Here is a 21,395-nt window from a genome sequence, read left to right as displayed (position 1 = left end):
TGGGGAAGCGTCAGCTCACTGGGCTGGCTTTGATGTACCTGCATCAAGACACTGACGTGTGCGGATCATGTTTTGCAGGATTTTCACTTGCATAAATGTCAGCCAAAACATTTTCTATGAGGAGAAGAGCTTTGAGTAGCAAAGCGTAAGCAAAACATACTGCAGAGCACTCCTGGAAAATAGGGGCTGACCTTTGTTCTGGCTTTTCAGTGGAATGAAACATCCCAGTTTAGCTGTCTAAAGCATAGTGTTTATTGTTTGTACAGTTTTGCTTTTATAATAAAAGAGAGCAAGTAAAAAATGCACTTAAGCAACTTTAAATGGTACAGGTATTTTATGCAAGTGCTCAGGGAATGGACCATTAAAATGTTAATGAGCGCTTAACTCCATCAGGTATTTTTGAAAGTCCCAATCAGAATACCATTATAGCAATGTTATTTTACTGTGCTTTACAACGGTAATGTTAATACGTGTATTAAACCAGTTATTTTTAAACATGTTCTAGGTCGAGTCAGTAGAAGATGATGACTTTTGGATTCTTCCATTTTGCAGTGATTTGAAAAAACAGTATTTTTCATTTTCTTAATTTGATCTACTATGACTCTCCAGTACTACTTAAAGAGGAAGGAAGGGAAGTTACCTAAAATCTTGGTCTTTTTAATGACCTTTGCATGTTTTATGGCAGATACTCAAACGTCACTACTGAGTGCATTGATGACTTACCGAGTATGTGAGGGTTGCATCTGTTATGCGTAACTATAACTTGCATGCCTGCATTTCTTCTTCTGTCAAGATCATAAACGACTGGAAGAGGCATCATAAAAAACCCCAAACTTGGGCTGTGCCTTAAGATCAAATACTGAAAACAGTTCAGGACTTAAAGCTTAAAAACATTTTCTCCCATTAATACTCTTTTAAAACCATACGCTAGGCCTGCACAAATGTTGCTGAGCAAGTAACTAGATACTGCCTTCTGCTTAGTACACAGAAACATGCTCATAAATTAAGTACAGGTGAGGACTTTTTGTGATACACAGTCTTCATTGCCATCCAAGTGAACATAACATTATTCCTGAAATAATAATTGAATTTAAAAATTGAATAAAAACTCCCCAAATTGGGGTATGATCGACTGTCATACTCGTTGTTGTTCACTTTTCTGTCCTCTTAACTGATCTTGCCAATGCTGAATTACGCCATGCAGTACAGGTTACTGCTTGCTTCTGCCAAGTTTACGTATTGCTTTATGAGAAGTTTGTCACTTTCCCCCCCTTCAGAAATGTCTATACGCATTTCACGTCTCATCTGTTTCTTCTGGTGGATTAATTTCTTGCTGTTCCTCCACAGATGAGGTTTTTCATATGACATAATCCTGTCCCTATTCCCAATGCCCGACCGTTCTTTTTCTAACCAATCTGTATCGCGATCAACTGTCTTTGGTAATTGCGAATTGCTGCTTCTCTGGTGTATAAGCTTTCAGATCTACGTTATGGCAGTGAACCTGAAAGCAGCCCTAGAAAGTGCTGGTGTCCCCAGGTGGAAACTTAACAGTGTTCAAAAGTAGAAGTTGTTTATATGTGGTTGTGTGTGTTGTATATATATTAAAAAAACCCAAACACTCAGAAGAGTGGCTTGGTTTTAACCACCAGGGTTTCCTTGCTGAGAATATGGATTCTGGAGATAATGAGCACTGTCCAGTCCAGAATCTCACAGGATCAGTTTCACAGTGTGCAAATTTCCATCCCCCAGGAAAGCATTTCAGAGATTTCCTTACCCCTCTGATAAGAATAATTTGTCTACCAGGCTGAAAATATTGGTGGTGGGGAAAAAAAAATAACGTACACTTGGCTTAGCTTTTCACAACTTAATTTTATTAATCTTCATAAGCAGGCAGAGTATATAAAGAGATAAATAACCTGTAGTTTGTACACATTCCCAAGGGCTGTTAACTTCACTGGCTCTCTGAGAGACCTGTTCAGTTCTAGATGACAGGACAACGTTACACCCGTTGATCTGGTTCTGACCACACTTGGGGGAGGATTTAGCTATGGCTACTGAAGTCATTACCAGAATATCATTTTCCACAGAAATTTGGCAACTGAAGAAAACTTTAATGCTCTCATCCAGCTGTCTTTTCTTTACCCTTAACTGCAGTTCCAGATCCATCACACAAAAGATAAAGCTTTTATCTCATGCCAACCTCCGTAACGTCCATGCATTCTGAAGTAAATTTTATGTTTTATCAGATGTAACTTGGGTGCCACAGAGCACTTCATCTTGTAATACCTTCTGCCTTATTTTAAGTACTGCTACTCCAGGACATAGTAGTATACCAACAGAGAAGGGACAAAGCCCTCACTGCTGATCCTCTTGAAAAATCACTAACTTTTTTCTTTTTTTTTTTTCTTTTTTCCATTTAAAAAGATATTTAGTTCCTTTCAAATCATCTATCAGCCTGTGAAAAACAAAAAAAACCCCAACCCCACAACCAAACCTGAAAGTAAGAAGGTGATATAGAAACAAAAGACAGAAATTGAAAATAATATTCATGGGTAAAAATACTGGCCACTGTTCTCCTTGTCTCACAACCTAATCAATACGGGGAATAGAGGAAGTTGGGATAAAGAACGTATTATGTGCCATTGGAATTCATAATCCAATGTTAACTTGACTTTTGAGTGTATGCATCACCACATAGATCTCTTACATGCAACACGCGTATGGAAACCACTACTCACGCAGCCTCACAGGCTTTAGCTTGTTAGCAATAGATGTTGAATATTATAATCTCCCTTTTAGTTTTTACTTTCTCATGCTGAAAAGCTCTTAGCATGAAACCAGTAACCATCCCTTGAGAGAGGAAAGATGCAAGCAAAGGAAACTACATACAGAGGGAAGCAATCCTGAGAAGATGGAGAGGGAGGAATGTATTGAAGTCATTGCCAGCAGCTATTTGTAGGACATTTGGGAAAATACAGAGCTCCATGTAGGTACTGAATCTGGGCAAAAGATGGTAGAAGGGGAGGAGGGAAGTGAAACAGAGGTGCTTTTTTCTCCTCATGCAGGTCCTGAAGACTACAACAACCCCTTCTTTCTGCTAACTCTGAGGCCCTTCCAGATGTATTCCCCTTGCAGCTTCACAGATCACGTTATGGCAATATTAAGAGGAATAAACAGAAACAGCATACAGAGGGAGGAGATGGCAGATGATGTGGCAGGAGGCTTTTTCAAGGGTTATTTCAGAAGCCAGCTGAAGACGACCAAAGCTATACAAAAGACAGGTGGGTAAAAGGGGCACTGACCACGAAGAACTCCTTGAGTAGTAAGTAAAATTGTAGTCTTATGATTTAAGGGAATGAGAGGTTTGGTGAAGAATGCCTGGGCTTTCAAGGAAGTCAGCTCTTTGGAGCATGAAGGCAGCAGCACTTCCAGGAAAGCTCTGGAGTTAATGCATTTGACAGAAGCATCTGCTAGGTAGATCCCCAGTGCTGCTGAAGGAACACTGAGGCCAGGATAGTGGAAAGGCTGATCAAGGCACTACAGCCATGATTGCAGCTCCAGCAACGTGTTCACGAACTCACTACAGAAAGGGTGTTCTGCTGGCCTGCAGACTAGCTCCTCTTCCTCTTGGCCATGAATAAAGAGCTTAACTTGTTAATGCTTCAGAAGGTCCCAGGTCTGAGACTCTATCTGGACAGCTGAAATAACGTGTACATGACAAGTCAGTACTGACTGCGACTGTCCAAGATCAACAATACGTGGGGAACACAGGTCAGGGTTTCAGTATGAGAACATACAAAAAGTATTTCTGTGAAAGTCAGAGAAAAGGACACTGAAAATAGTGGCTTCTGGAGGTAACTATGAGACATTTAAATTTAGGTTCAGTTACTAAAGTGTGAAAGCATTTTGTTCCACCGGCAAAGCAAATCTTATGTACCATAGCAGAGGCATTCTGAGATCTCCATGGTACCAAAAGATATAGCTCAGTTTTAAGACAGGCTTGAAAGCCCTAAGAGGTGTTGCCAGTTTGTTACACCTTTATGGGGTGGGGATCAATCAGTATGGAACAGCAATGAAAACAATTCTATCCCAGCTGTTCCTTTCAGTTCCTGTCATTACCCAGTGCTTGTTCCAGTTTCAGAAATTAGATTATTTGGGGGCTTTTAGTGTCAGCACTGGACACAAAAACAGCTACCATGTTCCCACCTCCTACAGTTCCTACTGACTTCTTGTTTAATTTTATTTTAAACCACCACCATGATCAAATCCATCACCACCTGAGTTTACCAGTTAGCGCAGAGTTAATGAACAAAAAAAATAATACGTACCTGGCAGGAAAAGGCTATTAATCTCTTATCAAGCAAAGTGACATACCTGCCCACATTTTCTCTGCTGCACACTGGACAAACTAATTTTACAGAAACAGTTGCCAAAATATTTCAAAAGCGCTCCAGTTCACCATATCACAAGATTCCTTTGTGTCTCTTCTCTATTTATGCTTCTGGTCCTGAAGTATTTTTGCCTGTCTTTATTTTGCCCTCCATTTTTCAAAAATAAAAGTCCTACTTAATAGCACTACAAAATTTTTGTTTTGTCTTCAGTAAAGTTCATTTATTCTGGAATAAATACATGTTCAACACGACTGATGTTCTTCCGATTGTGTGATACAATACACAAATAAACAAGGAAGAGAAGACACAACAGTGCTGTAGCTGTGAGGAAGACGAGGAGCCCAGCAAACAGAGAAGGTTTCAGAGGTAATTGGATCAGCTTGCTTTCTGCTGGAATCATGTTCGTGAGGCTTAACATGTAACCGAGTGACCATGCTATATTGCTGTTACCAACCTGAAATAAAGACAGAAGAGTCCTATTCCCATGGACTTTTCAGTCAAAGAAAAGAAGTTCCAAAAGCTCAACTACTGATGCTGGCAACTGCCATTTAAGTTAGCAAGGAGAAAACTTTAGTGGAGTATACAAAGAAGATACAGAACCATTTTAAAATTACCCTTTTTTTGTAGTTCCAGAGGATGCTAATAAAATTGGTCACTGAGCTAAAGAAGTGAGACACAGGTATTAGATGGATGGGCACAAGGATGTGTGGTATATATGCAGACAGCCATATATACCACATATATACCATACAGGATTTTCTGTGCAAGAAACACACTTTAAAAAAAAAATAAATCAGCACTACTGTGCTAATTCCTAGAATTAGCCCCTCATCTTAGCCAAATCCTAGGATGTTATTTAGTTCAAGCAAACAAAAAGCCTCACAAAGAGTCCCACCAACACGGACAAAAAGGAGGCCAGGGTAAAGTCCACAAAGCAGGAACTCTATTTATCATCTTTTGTTCCATGGTTGGTTTTGTGCCTGCAAATGAACCAGCATAAAGCTCTTCAATTTAAAAAATAAACATAAGTGGAAAATTACTTAGGAATAGGTGAAACAAAAGCAAAGGGGTTACGTTTGTATGTGCTCCATGGTCCTCCTGCTTTGCTGTCTTTCCCCACTTCTAATTTGAGCAGAGTTTATCAATTTTCCACTGTCTTTTTCATTAAATCATCATCCTGCCACTTGATAAGCACAGGATCAATGGGTGAAGATAGAGTGTCCCTTGTCCTCTACCCACATGCCCAGGCTCCAATAACAGTTTGCCTATTTATATAAAACATATCAGTACACATCACTGCCTCCTACAAATCAAACCACAACTTAAAAAAAAAATCTATTTTTAAACAGAGTGAAAAAATAAGGGGGGAGCGGTGCGTTTCAAGAGAAATTGGTGGAACTCATTAAACAAGGGTTAGCCTAGAGGGCCAGCTACAAGATACGTATTTGGTTTACACTCTAGCAATAGGTTGCTTTCTTTTTCAAAGGGCCTGCACCACCTTCAAATCACTCCAGGTAGTTCTAGGGTATACTACAGGACAGACAAAGCTGAAGTTGCGTTCTTCTACAACCAGCCAGCTCTTCCAAACTCATTTGGCTTTCCACCTTTATTACAGGTCATCCCACTCTGCAACTACAGGGATGAGTTTGCCTGAATGACTGCCTGTTAAGTAGTTTGCTTAAATTTGGGAAACCAAACCTCTTTGGTTATTCTTGTATAAAAAGCATGATGATGAAGTTGAGGGATGAACTTTAATAAATGATTTAATGTCTTTAATGAACAGTTTTAAGCAGTCAGCTACTGGTTACCGGAGACCATAAGGGCCTATAATATTTGGTCCTTTTTGTAGCTGTGTATATCCTAATACCTTTTGTTTAACTGATAAAAAGAAAGCTACAGGAACTGGAATACAACAGGTGAGCAAAGAGATGGATCAAGGTGGTTTTTTGTTGCTGAGAGAGGGGAAAAACTCTCATTATGAGGTTTAGAACTTTTGCAAATCATCTAGCTCTAGATCTTGCCCAGATCTTAGCACTGGGTTAAGGTTCTTTTCATTGGTTGTGTTCACTAATTAAAAGGAAATATACCGCCTAGCATAGGCACCCTCCACTCTTGGAGAAACTGTGCTGTTCTCTCTGGGGTAGCTTAGCCAATCAGTTAACATTAGATCTTATTATTTTAGTAGGGGCAGATCTAATTAAGAGAATGTAGTTTTTCCTTTTGGAGTTTCACGATTACCCTAGTGCAAAATCTAGGTAACAAAGATGCTCATTTCAAATAAGCCTTTTGGCTTTTTATTTTGCTCAGTATTTTTATAGTCTTGGCTAAACACAGAAAAGTGTTGCTGTGTTTGGCTGCTCCTATCTGCTGGGGACAATACAAGATATATTTAAATATTTAGAAAAATCCACCCCTACCAGGTCCAGATTAAGATCCCAAAGTAAGATCTATGCTGATTTCCTGGTAGAGGGCTAAACTCTGGACACTCCTGCAGAGCTGCTAATGGTTGTCTACCAGAGGACAAAATAAGGCAAGAAAATCCTACTTGATTCCTTAGTGCACCAGTAATAGATATGACTGTTCAGAAAACATTGCTTACAATTTCTCATTCACAGCTTGCCAGCATACCCTGCATTTAAGAATACTCCATCAAGATCTACAACCTCTTCTTTTGTTGGTTTTGCATGCAAGTGCTGAAGCATTTCCAAACTGTACGGAGATTAAGAGACAGTCTGGGACAAGGGTTTAGAATAAAGCTCTGTACAGTAGCAGAGAGGAAAGGATGGCATCACAGAGCACTATGGGGACCACACTTCTTGATGTAACAGCCAAGCTTAGATAGCGGCCATGCCTTCTGATTTGGAAGCAAAGATTTCTTAGCAGTAGCTTTAGAATGGATATATACAAGTTCATTCCAAGTACTCTGTTTTTTAGGAGAAAAATTCAGGTCAGGGAAGAGAGAAATGCAGCTATTACACAAACATTGTAAGCCTTCTCTCTCTGGGAACTGAAAGCCAATACCCCACCAATATACATTCTTATTCCAGAGAACCAGATTATGGCACAGATGGATGTGCCAGCTGAGGATGAAAACTGCCCTAGTTGCTTCATCACCACTCACTGACTACAAACCAGCTCTGCTAGTTCCCCCAAGGCTCTGCCATCAGACAGAAAAGTGGGAGTTCTCCTGTCCAGCTCAGCAGGGTTAATGGAAACTGACCTTAACCAGTGAGGTGTTTCAGGCAGATCACTGCCTAGAGCAAGCCACTACTTCAACAAACTGGGGCAAGGTTTAAAACACAGTTATCTGATCCTTTCTTAAAGCTCTTCAAAAGAATCTAGGCAGCATCTCCAAGTAATGCTGCAACCCCTGGAACCAGGCTGAAATTGCTACTGAGGCTTGAAAAATGGCTTTGTTTTATGCCAAACATTTGACAATCATTTACAAAGGCTGTTTATGACAGTTATATTTTTGTAGGCTGCTGCATCTTCTGTCTCCTAAACTTCTTTGGATTAAAATAACAGTAAGAGGAAATAATTATTACTCACCTCCTTTTGAAAATGTATCTGTGGCCAAGTTTCTGCATCAAAGTTGTAACCATGCACAAGCAAGTAATAAATGAAATTGGCTGAAAAACAGTAGGATCTAGCATATATTTCTTCAAATTTAGGCAGCATAAGCTGGAGCTGAAAGCAAAAGGTTTTTTAAAAACACATAAATTATGAAAAACAAATGCTTTTGGTTTTTATAACTAGAGAATACTTTGGATTCTAATTAGAATTCAGAAACACCAAGCAAAGTTGTGGACAACTAGATAGGGAGATTTAGAAAAAGAAAGACCCTGACAGTGATGTGGTAAAAAATGAAAATAAACATAAAACTGCACACAAAAGATTGAGGATGTTATGGTTCCTAAATTTTCCATATCATCTTTACAGCATGGTTAAAGCTGTGAAATGAAATTTCAAAAACTAGTCCAACTTTTAAGCATGCTAAAAATACTACATGGTTTGAAGCACAGTGGGAAAACAAATGTTGAGGTTGATACAGACCTTCTGAAAAGTTCTGAATACTTGTCCAGTCCATATTCTTTTTACATCTCCCTTTTACAGATACAAAAGAAAAATAAAACCACAAACCAAACCACCCACTTACCTGTGCCCAGCTCTGTGAACAGAAAAACCACATACTTGAATTGAAGTCAGCTAGGGAAAAGTGCCCAGATAAATTCAAAGCATTAATTGTATAGTAGAATCCTGAGAAAGCCTATAGAAAAGGAGTAGATGACAGGCCTGTTACTTTCAGAACTACAGAAGTCAAAAGCAAGCAAGCTCAAAAAGAAATGCTGTGTTTGCAAACCTACCACAAAATTTCCTTTAACTTTTGGTTGACGTATTCCATTAAATGGACAGTCTTCTCTGTCTCTGCAAGCAGTGAAGTTAAACAATAAAGAAACCATCTCCTGGCACAGACCTGGGTCTCCTGTTCCATGGAAGTTCACAAGCTGGTTTGGGTAGTAATTTGCTGGTCTCAGAGACTGTGTACAAAGGCTGCCGGAGAAGTACTTCATTGTTAATGCAGTATTATAATTCTGAGGGTAACATGGATTATCCACATTGGAACTGGTGTTTGATTTCTGGAGGGAAAAAAAAAAAACCACAAACAAAAAAACCCAAACAACAAAGGCTACTCAAAAACAAGAAAGACCTAATTTTACATTAACTACAGGAATCTTTTTAAACCACATATGCATGTATTTTTGTTCTCTTTCTCTGTCATGGCTGATTACTACAACATTGCTGATCACTGTAATTCATAGAAACTTCTTTCTCAAAAATCATTGGCAAGATCAGCAAAACACTTACAGGACTAGTTGGGCCTTTTTGACAGACAGTACAAAACTCTCACCAATTTTTAACAAATATGAAAATCTTTGTATGAAACCTAAGTGCGTTTGTCCACAACTAAGCACAACAGAGCTCTTATCGGGGTCTCCAAACTCCACCAAAGGGAAGCGAACACAAGCCTAAGAACCTGCTCAGACAATTACTGAACACCTGCAAGAGCAACATAGCAAAGGGTCTTAAACAGACCTGGAGCAGCAATGCTAAAAGCCTCTTCTCAGCTTCATCTCTCCCATAGCACTGGAAGCTGTGAGTGTAGACATCGTAGTTGTAACCGTATAACTTCACTTGCAAGGTGCTATTGAAGTTCTCCTGAGAGTCCTCTGGGATAAATGAAATTTGAGTGGAAGCTCCTCCAAGATCCAGTGCACCCATAGTCTCTTTTCTGTAAGGACGGACCCACGTCCTCCAAAGGTTTCTCTACATGTAAAAATAAAAACAAGGCTAATCAGAAATACCATCTGCTTGTTCTCCCTTCAAGTTCTTCTACTCTTTACTTAACTTTGAGATATCCCCCCCCCCTTTGTCCTGCACCCTTTCCAAAAAATCTTAGCTCTGAGGAAACATGCAGATGGTTTTTTTTTTTTTTTTTTTTTTTACACAAGAGGGATGTACTTTCACAGAGTGAAGTGATCTTGAAAGACGGAAAAAGGAATGCAGCATAGCTTTCAACTCAGAGGACAGCACAATGACCAAAGCACAGGACTAGCCAGATCAATATCTGTACTAGAATGCAGGGAACTGAAACTGAAGCCCAGACCCATGAGATCCTGAACAAATCTGGATGGAAATAGTATGAAGATTTGCTTGTTTCAAGGCAAGAAAAATTATTAACGGAATAGAATATTAAGAGATCACACAGAAAAAGAGAGTGAAAATAGAGTGAAAAACACAGAAAAGTCAAATGAAAGCTCCATCAAATTCAAAATAAAAAGGACCCCTAATCTGCACATTTCCTTCACTGAAACTGCAGTGGCAATAAATCTGATCCATTCAGCTGGCATTTTTCCTCTGTTACCCAAAACATCCCCCAAATTCTGTATTTGATCTACGCAGTCACAGTGCAGAATATAGATTTTGTATTATTATCTATCTCAATATTTACTGTAGTATTATTTACTGAGCATGATGATATGAATGGAAGGGAAAATAAACTTTATGGGCTAGCAGATATACTCACAAGAAAATTCTACAGTGAAAGATTCCCATTAACAGCCCCTAGCAGAATTTGACTCTTAGCCCACTGTCACAAGAATGGTGAAAATTTCTCCCTCCTACTAGTGATATTCCACATGTAGGTCTCCACACAACTCTCTATACTAAACTGGCTTCACAGCATCCTGCAGTCCCTTCAGTAGTCCTTATGAATCTGCCATATGGAATTTGATATTTGGATTATTAAAATTCCTGTGGTAGAAGACTGACACCACCCTGAAGTTCATGATGTCATTTTTGTTGCATGAAATGCACAAAATGAGAAAAACTCTTCCAGAACGTGTGATTCCAATACCATTTTTCTTAACTTTGCAAGAGTCAACAACACAGTAACCATGAGCTATCACTCAGATCACCAACAACTAATTCCTGCTTATTAATTGCTATGATCTAACAGGAACCATTCAACCAAGACAGCTAACAATACTCAGGGGTTTGGCTGAAATTTCTATCAACCTAGCAAGACTATCTGGAAGAAGTGCAGTTAATGCTAAGGGCAGCACGCTGCTGCCATGAATGCAGATGAGCAGTTGCTGATCATCTTGGTACAGCTTTTACTGGGAATGAAATTATACTGCATATCTAAATATAAAAAGGGATCTTCCAATACATTTGACTCCTTCTCTACTATGAGGCTCCTCCTTGACCCTATCCTGAGTTCAAGGACAGCATAAGTATCTTTATATTGGTATCACTTTGTCCGCACAAGACAGTTGGTATCACAGCCCACTGCTTATAGCCTGCAGCTTTTCAGCAGTATTGGAATGAACTGTATATGAGTGATCCCTGGCTCAGCTGAGGCACATTTGGCCACATCAACTTAACCACCTTCACTGCTCCAAACAGTCTTGTCTATTCAAGACAAGTGAGCCAACACTGCCAAACAATTTGGAGATCCCTAAGCTGTGCAGATCCTTCACCAGTAGAGCTGCAGGAACAGCAACACCTGAGGAAGTCACAGAAAAGCAGAAGAAAACATCTTTAGTTGGCACCACTGTCAAGGCAATCAATGCCTGTCACACTTAAATGCATTGGTATGTTAAGAGCAATGCAACTTCTGTTTCTACGTAAGGCATCTGATGTCTTTTAGGGAAGAGCCCTGTTTTGTGGATCAACAATTTTACCTTTGCCATATCACATTCCTGTAACATCATATTCCCTGATTTATGTTTGCTTTGTTCTATTACTGCCACAAAAAGACCCTGCACTGTTTCAGTGCAAAATGGAAGTTATAGCTATGATGTTTTAACAGGCATGCCCTCTCAAACTTCTCATTTGTAAGAAAGAAACAGCAAAAAGAAAAGCATGCAGTTTTTTCCACACACCTCTAAGAAATTGCCCATTAAATAGTTGGCTGTTATCCATCCATACACCCCTTCCTCTGGCCCAGTTATGATCTGCGCACCCCTAAATTCAAAAGGTTGTGCTCTGAAGTAGTTTTGAATGCTCGCAAGGACTTCATTGGCTGCCGTTTCATTTTGCAACCTAAGCAATTCACAAAACATGAGACACTGAGCATCTGGAAAGGCAATTTCATGTGTATTGTTCACTGACTAGCAATTCAAGAAAACTGCTACAATCACCTAATTAAAAAAATAGACTTTGTTTCCCTAAAGGGGAAGTTTATGATAGGAAACAGCCAAGTATCCAGCATTGTTTCAACAAGCAGCTCCCCCACTATGTACAAACTTCACTCTTTATCATACAAGTTCATGGGTGTTTTCTTATATATACACTTTTTAGTGAACTCAGTGCTTATATGACAGCTGCTGGTTAAAACAGTCCTGGAGCCGTTCTTCCCACTCTGTTTAGCCACAGAACAAATATAAAAAGCCAGTTTGTGCCAGGGCTAAAGCCACAGACAGACCCCCAAAACCACATTCATACTCAGAAAACTCTGCAGTATCTAGCTTTAATCTGCCTTTGCTGCCCACGGATACACACTAACATTATCTGTTTACATAACACTGAATTTTAAGACAGATATGGAAGAGAAAATTAAACTCTTGCTTCCTCCAGAATAAAGCAAACATTTATTTTCAATATGGCATAAAAGAGGATTTTTATACAGCCCCACTAGCCCTATCAAAAAAGTTAATTACATTAAAGTGGCTGGGCTCCATTTCCTTTTGAGATAGCCAATTTCCAGTGGACAAAAATGGGTCCAGTACATTTTTCACATTCTGTTTTCACAGACTGTTATGCTAGTATGCACACAGAGGAGTTCAAGTTTCTGCCATACCTCAGTAGTCTCATGCCAGCTGTAGCCCCCAGATAAACAGAAGTGCTTTTATGCAGATGAACTGGTATTCTCTCCTTGACTTTATTCAGACAGTCATCAAAGGGTTTGGCAAGAGCTCCAGGGTTACTCTCATAGCTGGATACACCAGGGCCTAAAAGAGAACAAGTAGATTGATTTCATTCTGCTTTGCCAACTACAAATTAGCCCAATTAGCAAACAGGTGTTAAGAGAAAGAGATTTCCCCCTTCCCTCCTGTAATTGTAAACAGGGATAGGATGGTTGAAAACTACAAGTGCTTAAGGAATAAACAGTGTAGTGACTCAGCTGTGTGAGACAGAGAAGATCCTTGCAAACTGCTTGCCTGTATTTCTGTGTGTATACATATACACCTAATAGTACCATACCTAGAGTAAGATACACAGTATAACCATGTAACAACACAATGACAGCAGTGCTATATTCATGAGGAAAATAGGTTTACTCATGGCAGATGCTGTAGAAAATAGCATGTCTAATGCATGTAAAATTTCTCTGATCTGCTAAAGTATAGAAAATCCCTCCATCCAGAACCTAAGACAAAGATTTCCTAATCTGGTTTGCCACAACTGCCGTGGACACCATGACACCTCTACAGCTCACTGCTCTCAACTGAAAATAAAATAAAGAAGCTTCTGCAAGGAATTGCTGGTGAAATTTCAAGATGCACACAAATGGCTCTTGAAGTCATAGAGGTCCAAGTCTAGGCTGGTGCACAAACTACTAAGTATTTCACAGCTTTCCAAATTTCCAAAGCCTTCAAATAACAGGAATGAGAGTTACACCATGTTGCATAAGGCATAACTATTTGAACAATTAACATCAAAGTCTTTCCTCGCTTGCTCAACACTCCAAGGACCAGCAGGACCTCAACTTGTTCAGGCTCAACTTGGGTGTGAATAAAAACATTCCTTAATAAAATTTCCTAGCTGAGGAAGTTGCACAGGGAGAAATCCAGGCATTCCCATGAAGCCATTGCCCCACAGAGAACAACTCTGCCAGAACTCCATCTAGTTCTCCTGTAACAGCCATCTCTCACAACCTGATCCCAAGCTAAGCAAAAGGTGGCTCTTACAGAGTTAAAATGAGAAACCATTTATGTTCAGACACATTGCATTGATAAAAACAGTAGAAAAAATATGTAAGACTTTACAGACTCCACACTCTACCACTCCCATTTCCACAGTATGAACTTAAACATAAACATTACCCTGTCATCACTAGATGTTCACAGCCCTGGTTTGGAATAAGACTTTCTAAAAGTCTTAAGTCTAGCGCAGGCAGGCCTGAAGCTGGAAGGAAAGCTGTTACCAGAGGAAAACAGAGCAGCAACTGCTGTTTTACATCCTCAGCAGCTGCTGTTGCCTCACACTCCCTTGGTGGCAGCAACCTCCATCTCCCAGTGTTCAGACAGAGCAGGTCACAAGGCAGTGACCATTTTGTTCTGGAAAACTGACTGCTTTGCCGATGCTTAGAGCCTGACCAGGACAGATTAATTTTACACTGTATAGAAAGGATTTTGCTTTGGGGCTGGCTCCTACACACAGGGGCAGAGGTACCTAATAAAGGCAGAAATGAAATCATAAAACCACCACAGAACTTACAGAGTAGTTGATCATTTGACTTTCAAGTTCAGTAGGTATGTGAAAGTCTGCCTCTCAGTATGGCCATGCCCACAACCATCCCCCCCATTTAAGTGCTTAAGGCTATGGTTAGAAGGTCACTAAAGAAACACTGACAGATGTGTTCACCACTGCCCTCCAGAGCTTAGCTGGGGACCTCTCCCATGAGCCCTCTGTCTCCTCCAGTGCAGAGTCATCCAAGCCTGCAGCAGTGAACCCTGGTGATTTTGTGCACTGGAGGATGAGGAGTACTTTGGTTGACCATGTACTAAGGTTAAGGCCCCTTTGGACCTGAACAGTTCACAGCAATTTGGACTCCTCCATTTTGTAATTTTTTGTATTCCTCTGAAGTAAAACAAAATCTAAACCAATTACAACAAATTTACAAAAGTATTCCTCCATCATTGTTTGAGGAGAAGAACAACGCAGTTTCTCTGTGCGTTTTTCTCACACCAGAATTCCTAAAGGCAACATTCCTAATGAGGCAAGACATGAGCTAGCAGAGTGTACTCCCCACCTCAGCAGGCTGGCTGCCATTCCTGCAGTCTGTAAGGACACACCATCAGGCACATGACAGTGCATTACTTCTGAGCACGTTACACTTGCTTTCCTTTCTTTGTTCTAAAATTGCTAAGAATGTCCACACATATGTTTAATGCTGAAGACAGAAATATTGGTGCTGTTAAGAAACCATTGCCTTCTACTCATCTCCTAGTTACTCATGGACCTCTATGGCTACATCTTCAGCATCTATTTCCAGACACAAAGAGGGATGCAGGATTTTGCATGATCACGCACTGAGAGGGAAGGAAAGGGAAAAATTCTCTTTGAATGCCACAGTTATTATCAGAGATCAACAAAATCTGCACTGAGACTTCCTGAGTTGCCCCACCTTCTCCTCTTACCTAACTTGCAAACCCAAACCACTACACTAAACAAAGCAATACTGCTGAAGTCAGTATCTTAGAGGATAATCTAAAGCTCATTTAACTCAGAGCAGCAGAATTATGAAGTTTGGCTTCCTGCAGAAATCCCTTATGGACTAGCTACTGTTTAATAATGTGGATTTCTCTCGCCTACCTGGCCACCTGTCTTCATAAAATGTGTGGAATTTTGGTATCTTTGAAAGCTTAACCAAACGTCACTGAAGTTGACTAAGAGATTCAAAAGCTGTTACGAAGGAATCCACAACAAGCTATTAGAACATATACTTAACCATACCGGAGTGTGAGCAAAAGTCAGTCTAGTCTAGCGTCCTCTCTCTGAGAGGAATCAATGCAAAACCTCAGACAAAAGACAAGGCAGGTAGCAAGTGGTACTTGTGGTGGGACACCTTCTAGCACTGCACAACTACAGGTCTTCCTGAGCCAAAGGCCAGACCTGCATATTTGATACAACTATGACATCCTGTCAGAAACAGTTCTGCAATTTAGCTATTTTACTTGATAATTTTATTAAACGCTTCCTAGTTCTGTAGCATGAAGAAGCTCTTCATGTTCACCTTCTGCATGCCTTTCATAATTTCCCCTCAGTTGCCTCTTTCCAAGTAATTACAGAACAATTCCAGATGAACTGCATAAGCCTTGTTTCTCTAGGAAACCTGACTCAAACAGCAGAGATTTTTTTTTTAAACATCGCTAAGACTTCTGGAAAATAAAAAATAATTTGTCAAACTCTTATACCATAGCTGACACCCATTTTTGCCTCCATCAAAATTAATGGCTAACATCTGACAAGGGCTAGATCCCCATTCTTCTCAAAGACTTTTTATTACAAGCTATTTTAAAATATATTTAATACTTTCCTTTTAAAAGAAATTATTTCAGGGCACAAAGACTAAACATTTACAGGGCCTGATTCTCTGCAGATCGAATTCTGTCTGCACCAATCATGCTCTGCAATGGAGTAAATCAAGTTTAGCTACAATTTCCTCTCTCCGTTGCAGATTAGAGCACCCTGCTGTATCAGTAGGAGAAGGACTGATGCTGACAGATATAGACAGTCTTAACAGTACTTGCTCCCCAGCACTGAAAAGGAAACACAGCAGAAAAAAACAGTATAAGCTTCCCAATAGCCTCTTCTTGGAGGCTAGAAAGAAATAAGGAACTTCCATTTGAGCTCACCTTTCACATTGCACTTGAAGGTTTGGCTTACTACTCCTGTGTCGTTTTCTTTTTCTGCTGGCCATTCATAGACATAGACTGTAGTCCGAGAGGATCCAGCATCAAGGACTATTCCATACTGGGGAGTATGGAAAAAAAAAATACATTAGATAAAGAAGCAAACAGTGACAGCTTAAAGGCTCATATGCAGCTGTATTTCTTTGCACCATCAAACACTTTAGAAAATGTATGCACAGTATACTCACAAGAGAGATTAATTCTAGTGTTAGGTGCTTAGGCATGAATCCAACAGCCAAGCACAGAATTAATGTGGCTGCAAAACAAAGAACATACTACGTATCTTCAATAATTAATTCAGTGGGGATGGAGAATGCTCATCTCCTTTCAGTATCAGGTTCAAAATCCACACTGACACATACATAACACCGTGTTAGGACCTGATTTTGCAGCAAGTTCATTTCCCATTGTCCCAGCTACACTCCCTGGACACTGAAGGGTTTGATACCTAAGCACAGGCTTTAGATTCAAGGATACACAAGGGATCCATAAAGCTATGAGCAAAGAGGTAAAGTACGTAATAGTCCACAGTGAGAATGATGTAACAAGTCTGGTTCTTTTCTAATTGCCCCATAAACCTCTCCCTTTGAGTGGTTTAGGCAGTCCACCTGCGAGTTTGACACTGAAAACAGGCTGTGCCAGAGTGTGAGACAACAAAGAGGGAAAGAGAATAAATATTACCCCATGTTTATTTATGAAATAAATGAGAAATATTTAAGTGACTTGCCCCAGGTCACTTGGACTCTCTGTGGGATTAAAGCACAGGTTTCTCCATCTCATTCCACTGCTCACCAGACCCATCTTTCCCCCTTTCCCAACTTCTATGGCAGCAGCAAACTGTAGCAACTGGGAAGGCAAACTGCATGAAGGGAAGAAAACTGCCATTTTGCTTATTCTCTTTATGATCCCTGAAAGTATGTTTAGCTGCCTCCCTCTTCCAAAGTCATCTAATTGGTAGGAATCACGCAGTGTAGGGTTCATTTCTCTGTCAACTTTTTTTCTTTTAAAAAAGACAGATTCCCAGGAGCCTGACAATACTGAAAAATGAGAGCCTCCATCTGGCTGCAAAGCAGTAAGAGCCCCTGCAGCAGGCTGATAAATTTCATCTCACTGCCTCCCTGGGGAGCGTCAAGTCTGACCGAGAAAGATCACTGCTTCAGGTGGCAAAGCATTCAGCTTCCATACCTCATTAGCTCCCAGCTTCCACTGTAATCCTACAAACTCCTGGCCCCAAAGAACTACCAGCAATACCAGTCTAGTCTGTTTCCTAGAGGACTGTTAGATAATGAAAATTTCATTTATATTTATCCAGATGATATTTACCCTGATCAACTAAAAGGTGAAAGACTCCACAGATACTATCAAATCACGACACCATCAGGCTCCGTTCAAGTAACTACTTTAGCAAAGATCCTTTGAGTGTATTCCCCCTCCTTGAAATAGAGATGAGCACTCTGGAGACACATAATACAGTAATGGCCAATCTGCTCAAGGGCTATTAATTCAATCTAGTCTCGGTCAGCTTGAAGTGCCAACCATAAGCATTTAACTTAGCTACTTTTAGAGCTAACTATCATGCCCAAGTAGAGCTGGAAGTTAATGGAAGTATTTTTACCTCAGCTAACTGTGGGGCTTTTTGACCTACTTCCATCCTCCCCTGCATTTCCCAGCCTCCTTCCTGAAAGTAACAGATTTCCATCCCAAAGAGTAGTGGTACACTTACCTGAACCAACACGTGACTGTCAATTTTATTTTCTTCTTCCTCCTCCTATTTTTCCTATACAGCCTTGTTTCTTTTAAAAGAGATGCTCATTTTTGAAAAGGACTTTTGGGCCCATTTCAGGGTGACTCTTGAAGCTCCTCAGAACTTGTGTGAGTTCACTCTGTGTGAAATGGCCCATGCAGCCTCATGAAGTGGTGACCAGTGAGAAGTGTGCCAGATGTTAGGACTAAGATTAATCTTTAATTAAAAAAACAGAAATTACAGAGGATGCGGCATTTTAAGAGGGTGAGAGAATTCTACATGCCTTGTCTCAGCCTGCTGCCTAAGACAAACTGGTTGAATTAAAATTCTCCAGTGACATTACATTTCTGTCCAAGTTGCAAGTCAGATCACCTTTGGCTGCCCTTTAAGGACAAGCAATGCCTTCCTGCTTTGAAATGCACTGCGTGGGACTGAGAGCACAGGCAAATCCTTATCCTGGGCTAGCAGCTATTAAAGAACAGAACAACTTTTTCTCCCTCCTTTCCCCTCTACTTCACCTTTCCCACTGAGAATTTCCATCATCTCTACTCAAACACCAGTGGAGAGAGATAAAGGCCTGGTGATTCCCTAATACCCAAGAACTGCACCATCTAGCCAATGGACTAGATTAGTCAGACAAGACAGGGAGACAACATTAACCCAGAAGAGCTTCAGAGTTCTGGTTTCTAGTCCAGTAGAAGGAAGAAAGACGAAAGAAAGAAAAAAAAGATGTGACTTAAAGGAAAATGCTTATTTTTGCCTTCACTGTTGCCCAATGTACCTCCAACACAGAGGTGACCATGCTGCCTACAGCATGAAGTAAATGTACCACTTCACTTTTTGGGTCTGGCAGGATGCTATGACTACTGTACACACTTACCAGAAGCTAAATAAAAAGCAAGGTAACAATAAACGAGACTTTGTGTCTGTAAAGGTACACTCATACATCTTTTTTTTGGCTGCAGCTGGGCTGACTAAAGAGACCACTACCCTCTCCCCTATCAACTGTTCGTCCTTCCCTTGCAAGAGGGTACCCCTTGCTCACGCGGCTACCTGTGTGAGTGACAACTACCTATACTGTTTCAGAGGCAGTTTCATGCTGTTCACTCAACCAGTATGGTTGTGGCCCAAACAGATAAAGGATATTCATATGAATAGCTTTGCAAGTACATCCCAAAAAGTAGTAATCCCAATAGGGAAGCAAGAACAAGCCCCAATTAACCACCTTTTCAGCCTGAATACCATTGCCATAGGAGGATGAACAGATGCACAAACCCTTAAAGCAGGCACAGTTATGACGGCTCACCTGTCTTCCAATCACTTTGGAAAACTGCCACGAGAAGCTAACAAGCTAAACCAGCTACAGGGAAGATGGAGGCCACAACAGTGGATCCATGCTAGAAGCGCACTTCAGTTCAGCTACATAGGTTTGAACTACTTTTAATCAAGTATAACATCCACAAACAAAGCAAAACACTTCCTAAGAGCCAAAAGAGATGTGCAAAATTTAGATGTCAAAAACTGTAGCACCTGGAGAGGCAAATTAACGAAACACAATAATGAAGGGAGAGTTTTTTCTCTTTAGGGCTCACAAAACATCAGTAGACAAACAGAAATTTTTTTGACCGGTACAAAGGCTCATTACATTCAGAGCTAGCATCATTTACAATTCTGGACTTCTTCACAAACTACGTCACTCAGGATGTTTGTGCTCTCTTCATCACTCTTCTGACTTCATGGTGTGTGCCCATGAGTCATGAGTTCTTTCAGTGCCTCAGCCTCATGCACGTGGGCAGGTCCTTCCTTCACAAATGACTGGCTCAATCTTCAGATAACCCAACCATCAAGGAACCAAAATATTTAATTTTGCAACAACACTTCAAAACATCAATGGCGTAGAAGATAATTTATCTCTTGTGCCGCAAAGGAATGAACCTGAACACTCTCAACGTGCATCCCGGGAAAGAGCTATTACACCACAGAGAACACAAACTCTAGTTATCCTTCAGTAGCTGTTTTGGTTTCATGGAGAAGAGCCAGAAGAAGAAGAAGAAGAAGGCCATTTACAAAGAGTAAGTCTGTTTTCATCATGCTATTGCCATATTTAATTTTAATCAACTGCTAACTTCAGGACACTGCCATTTCCAGGCTCCATCATATCAACTAAGTACTGGAGGGTTTCACACTGGCATACCGAGGTCCTCCATCTGCTCCTGAAGAATGTGTACTTCTCGCGAGTGTTAATCATTCACTGAGGACTACTCAGCGTCTCAGGAATCAAACATAGGGTCCTCCATATCAACTGGGATTTTCTGCATTGGCAGGCTTACAGCCCAAAAAGAAATCCAAAGCCAAGGCACCTAGCAGAGGAACTGCCAGTCTTGTCCAGAAACAGCCATGAAGCCGTTGTGATTCAGGAAGCAGACATCCCCACCTAAACCAGCTCCAGATGGTCAAGGTGGGTCTGATGTTTGCTCAAAGAGTAAGGTAGACAATTTTGTCATTCTGAATGTGAAACTGAATTAATGACAAACACAGGTGATATGTAGGCTGTCTTTTAGATAGTGGCTTCAGCCTACATGTCAGTCCAGTCTTGCCTTGCATGAAAACTGGCAAGATGTAAGGCTGCTGCCAGCAGAGATTTGGGGCACAAAAGGGAGTAAACTTGAGGCGCTGTGTCCCCATGCAGATCCCAGCACACGCACCCTCCCACACCACACAAACACATACAACTGGTATCAGAATACAGTTTTATCTCATTGTCTGACTCATACACCACCAAATGATTCAGACAAAGCCAAGGTGTTTATAATCCCATGAAGTGTCATGAGACATTAGCCTATCGCTATCAGCATGTGAACTATCCAGTTAAATACATACACAGAGGGAAAGGTAGAAAGGACTTCAAAGAAGGATCTGACAAGGCTTATATGCTTGTAGCTATCGTGGGAAAAAACAGAGAACTCAAAATGCCAGACTGCACAGCTTCTCTAGAAGGCTAATTTCGACAGCTTTGTCCTCAGTTGTGTACATCTCTCATGGAAGAATCTGCACACGTGC

At 40.5% G+C, this 21,395-nt stretch overlaps 1 protein-coding gene across 2 annotated transcripts in view; it reads right to left on the bottom strand.

The window, feature by feature from the left end:
- Nucleotides 1-1,883: 1,883 nt before the first annotated feature.
- Nucleotides 1,884-21,395, bottom strand: part of ENTPD3 (ectonucleoside triphosphate diphosphohydrolase 3) — a 53,777-nt gene continuing 34,265 nt past the window's right edge. The window contains exons 5-12 of one of the 2 annotated variants that reach the window (XM_072853892.1): nt 16,535-16,652; nt 12,754-12,904; nt 11,837-11,996; nt 9,486-9,716; nt 8,756-9,028; nt 8,548-8,658; nt 7,941-8,078; nt 1,884-4,845 (exon numbers count right to left, since the gene is read on the bottom strand). In XM_072853892.1, coding sequence (XP_072709993.1) covers nt 4,612-4,845; nt 7,941-8,078; nt 8,548-8,658; nt 8,756-9,028; nt 9,486-9,716; nt 11,837-11,996; nt 12,754-12,904; nt 16,535-16,652 — 1,416 coding nt within the window. In that variant the 3' untranslated portion in view covers nt 1,884-4,611. The remainder of the gene's footprint in view (nt 4,846-7,940; nt 8,079-8,547; nt 8,659-8,755; nt 9,029-9,485; nt 9,717-11,836; nt 11,997-12,753; nt 12,905-16,534; nt 16,653-21,395) is intronic. The other variant, XM_072853894.1, reaches the window with a different exon arrangement.

The sequence above is a fragment of the Ciconia boyciana genome, chromosome 2 (genome assembly GCF_034638445.1).
Source record: "Ciconia boyciana chromosome 2, ASM3463844v1, whole genome shotgun sequence".
NCBI classification, from domain to species: domain Eukaryota; kingdom Metazoa; phylum Chordata; class Aves; order Ciconiiformes; family Ciconiidae; genus Ciconia; species Ciconia boyciana.
This window is presented reverse-complemented; position numbering and strand designations above follow the sequence as displayed.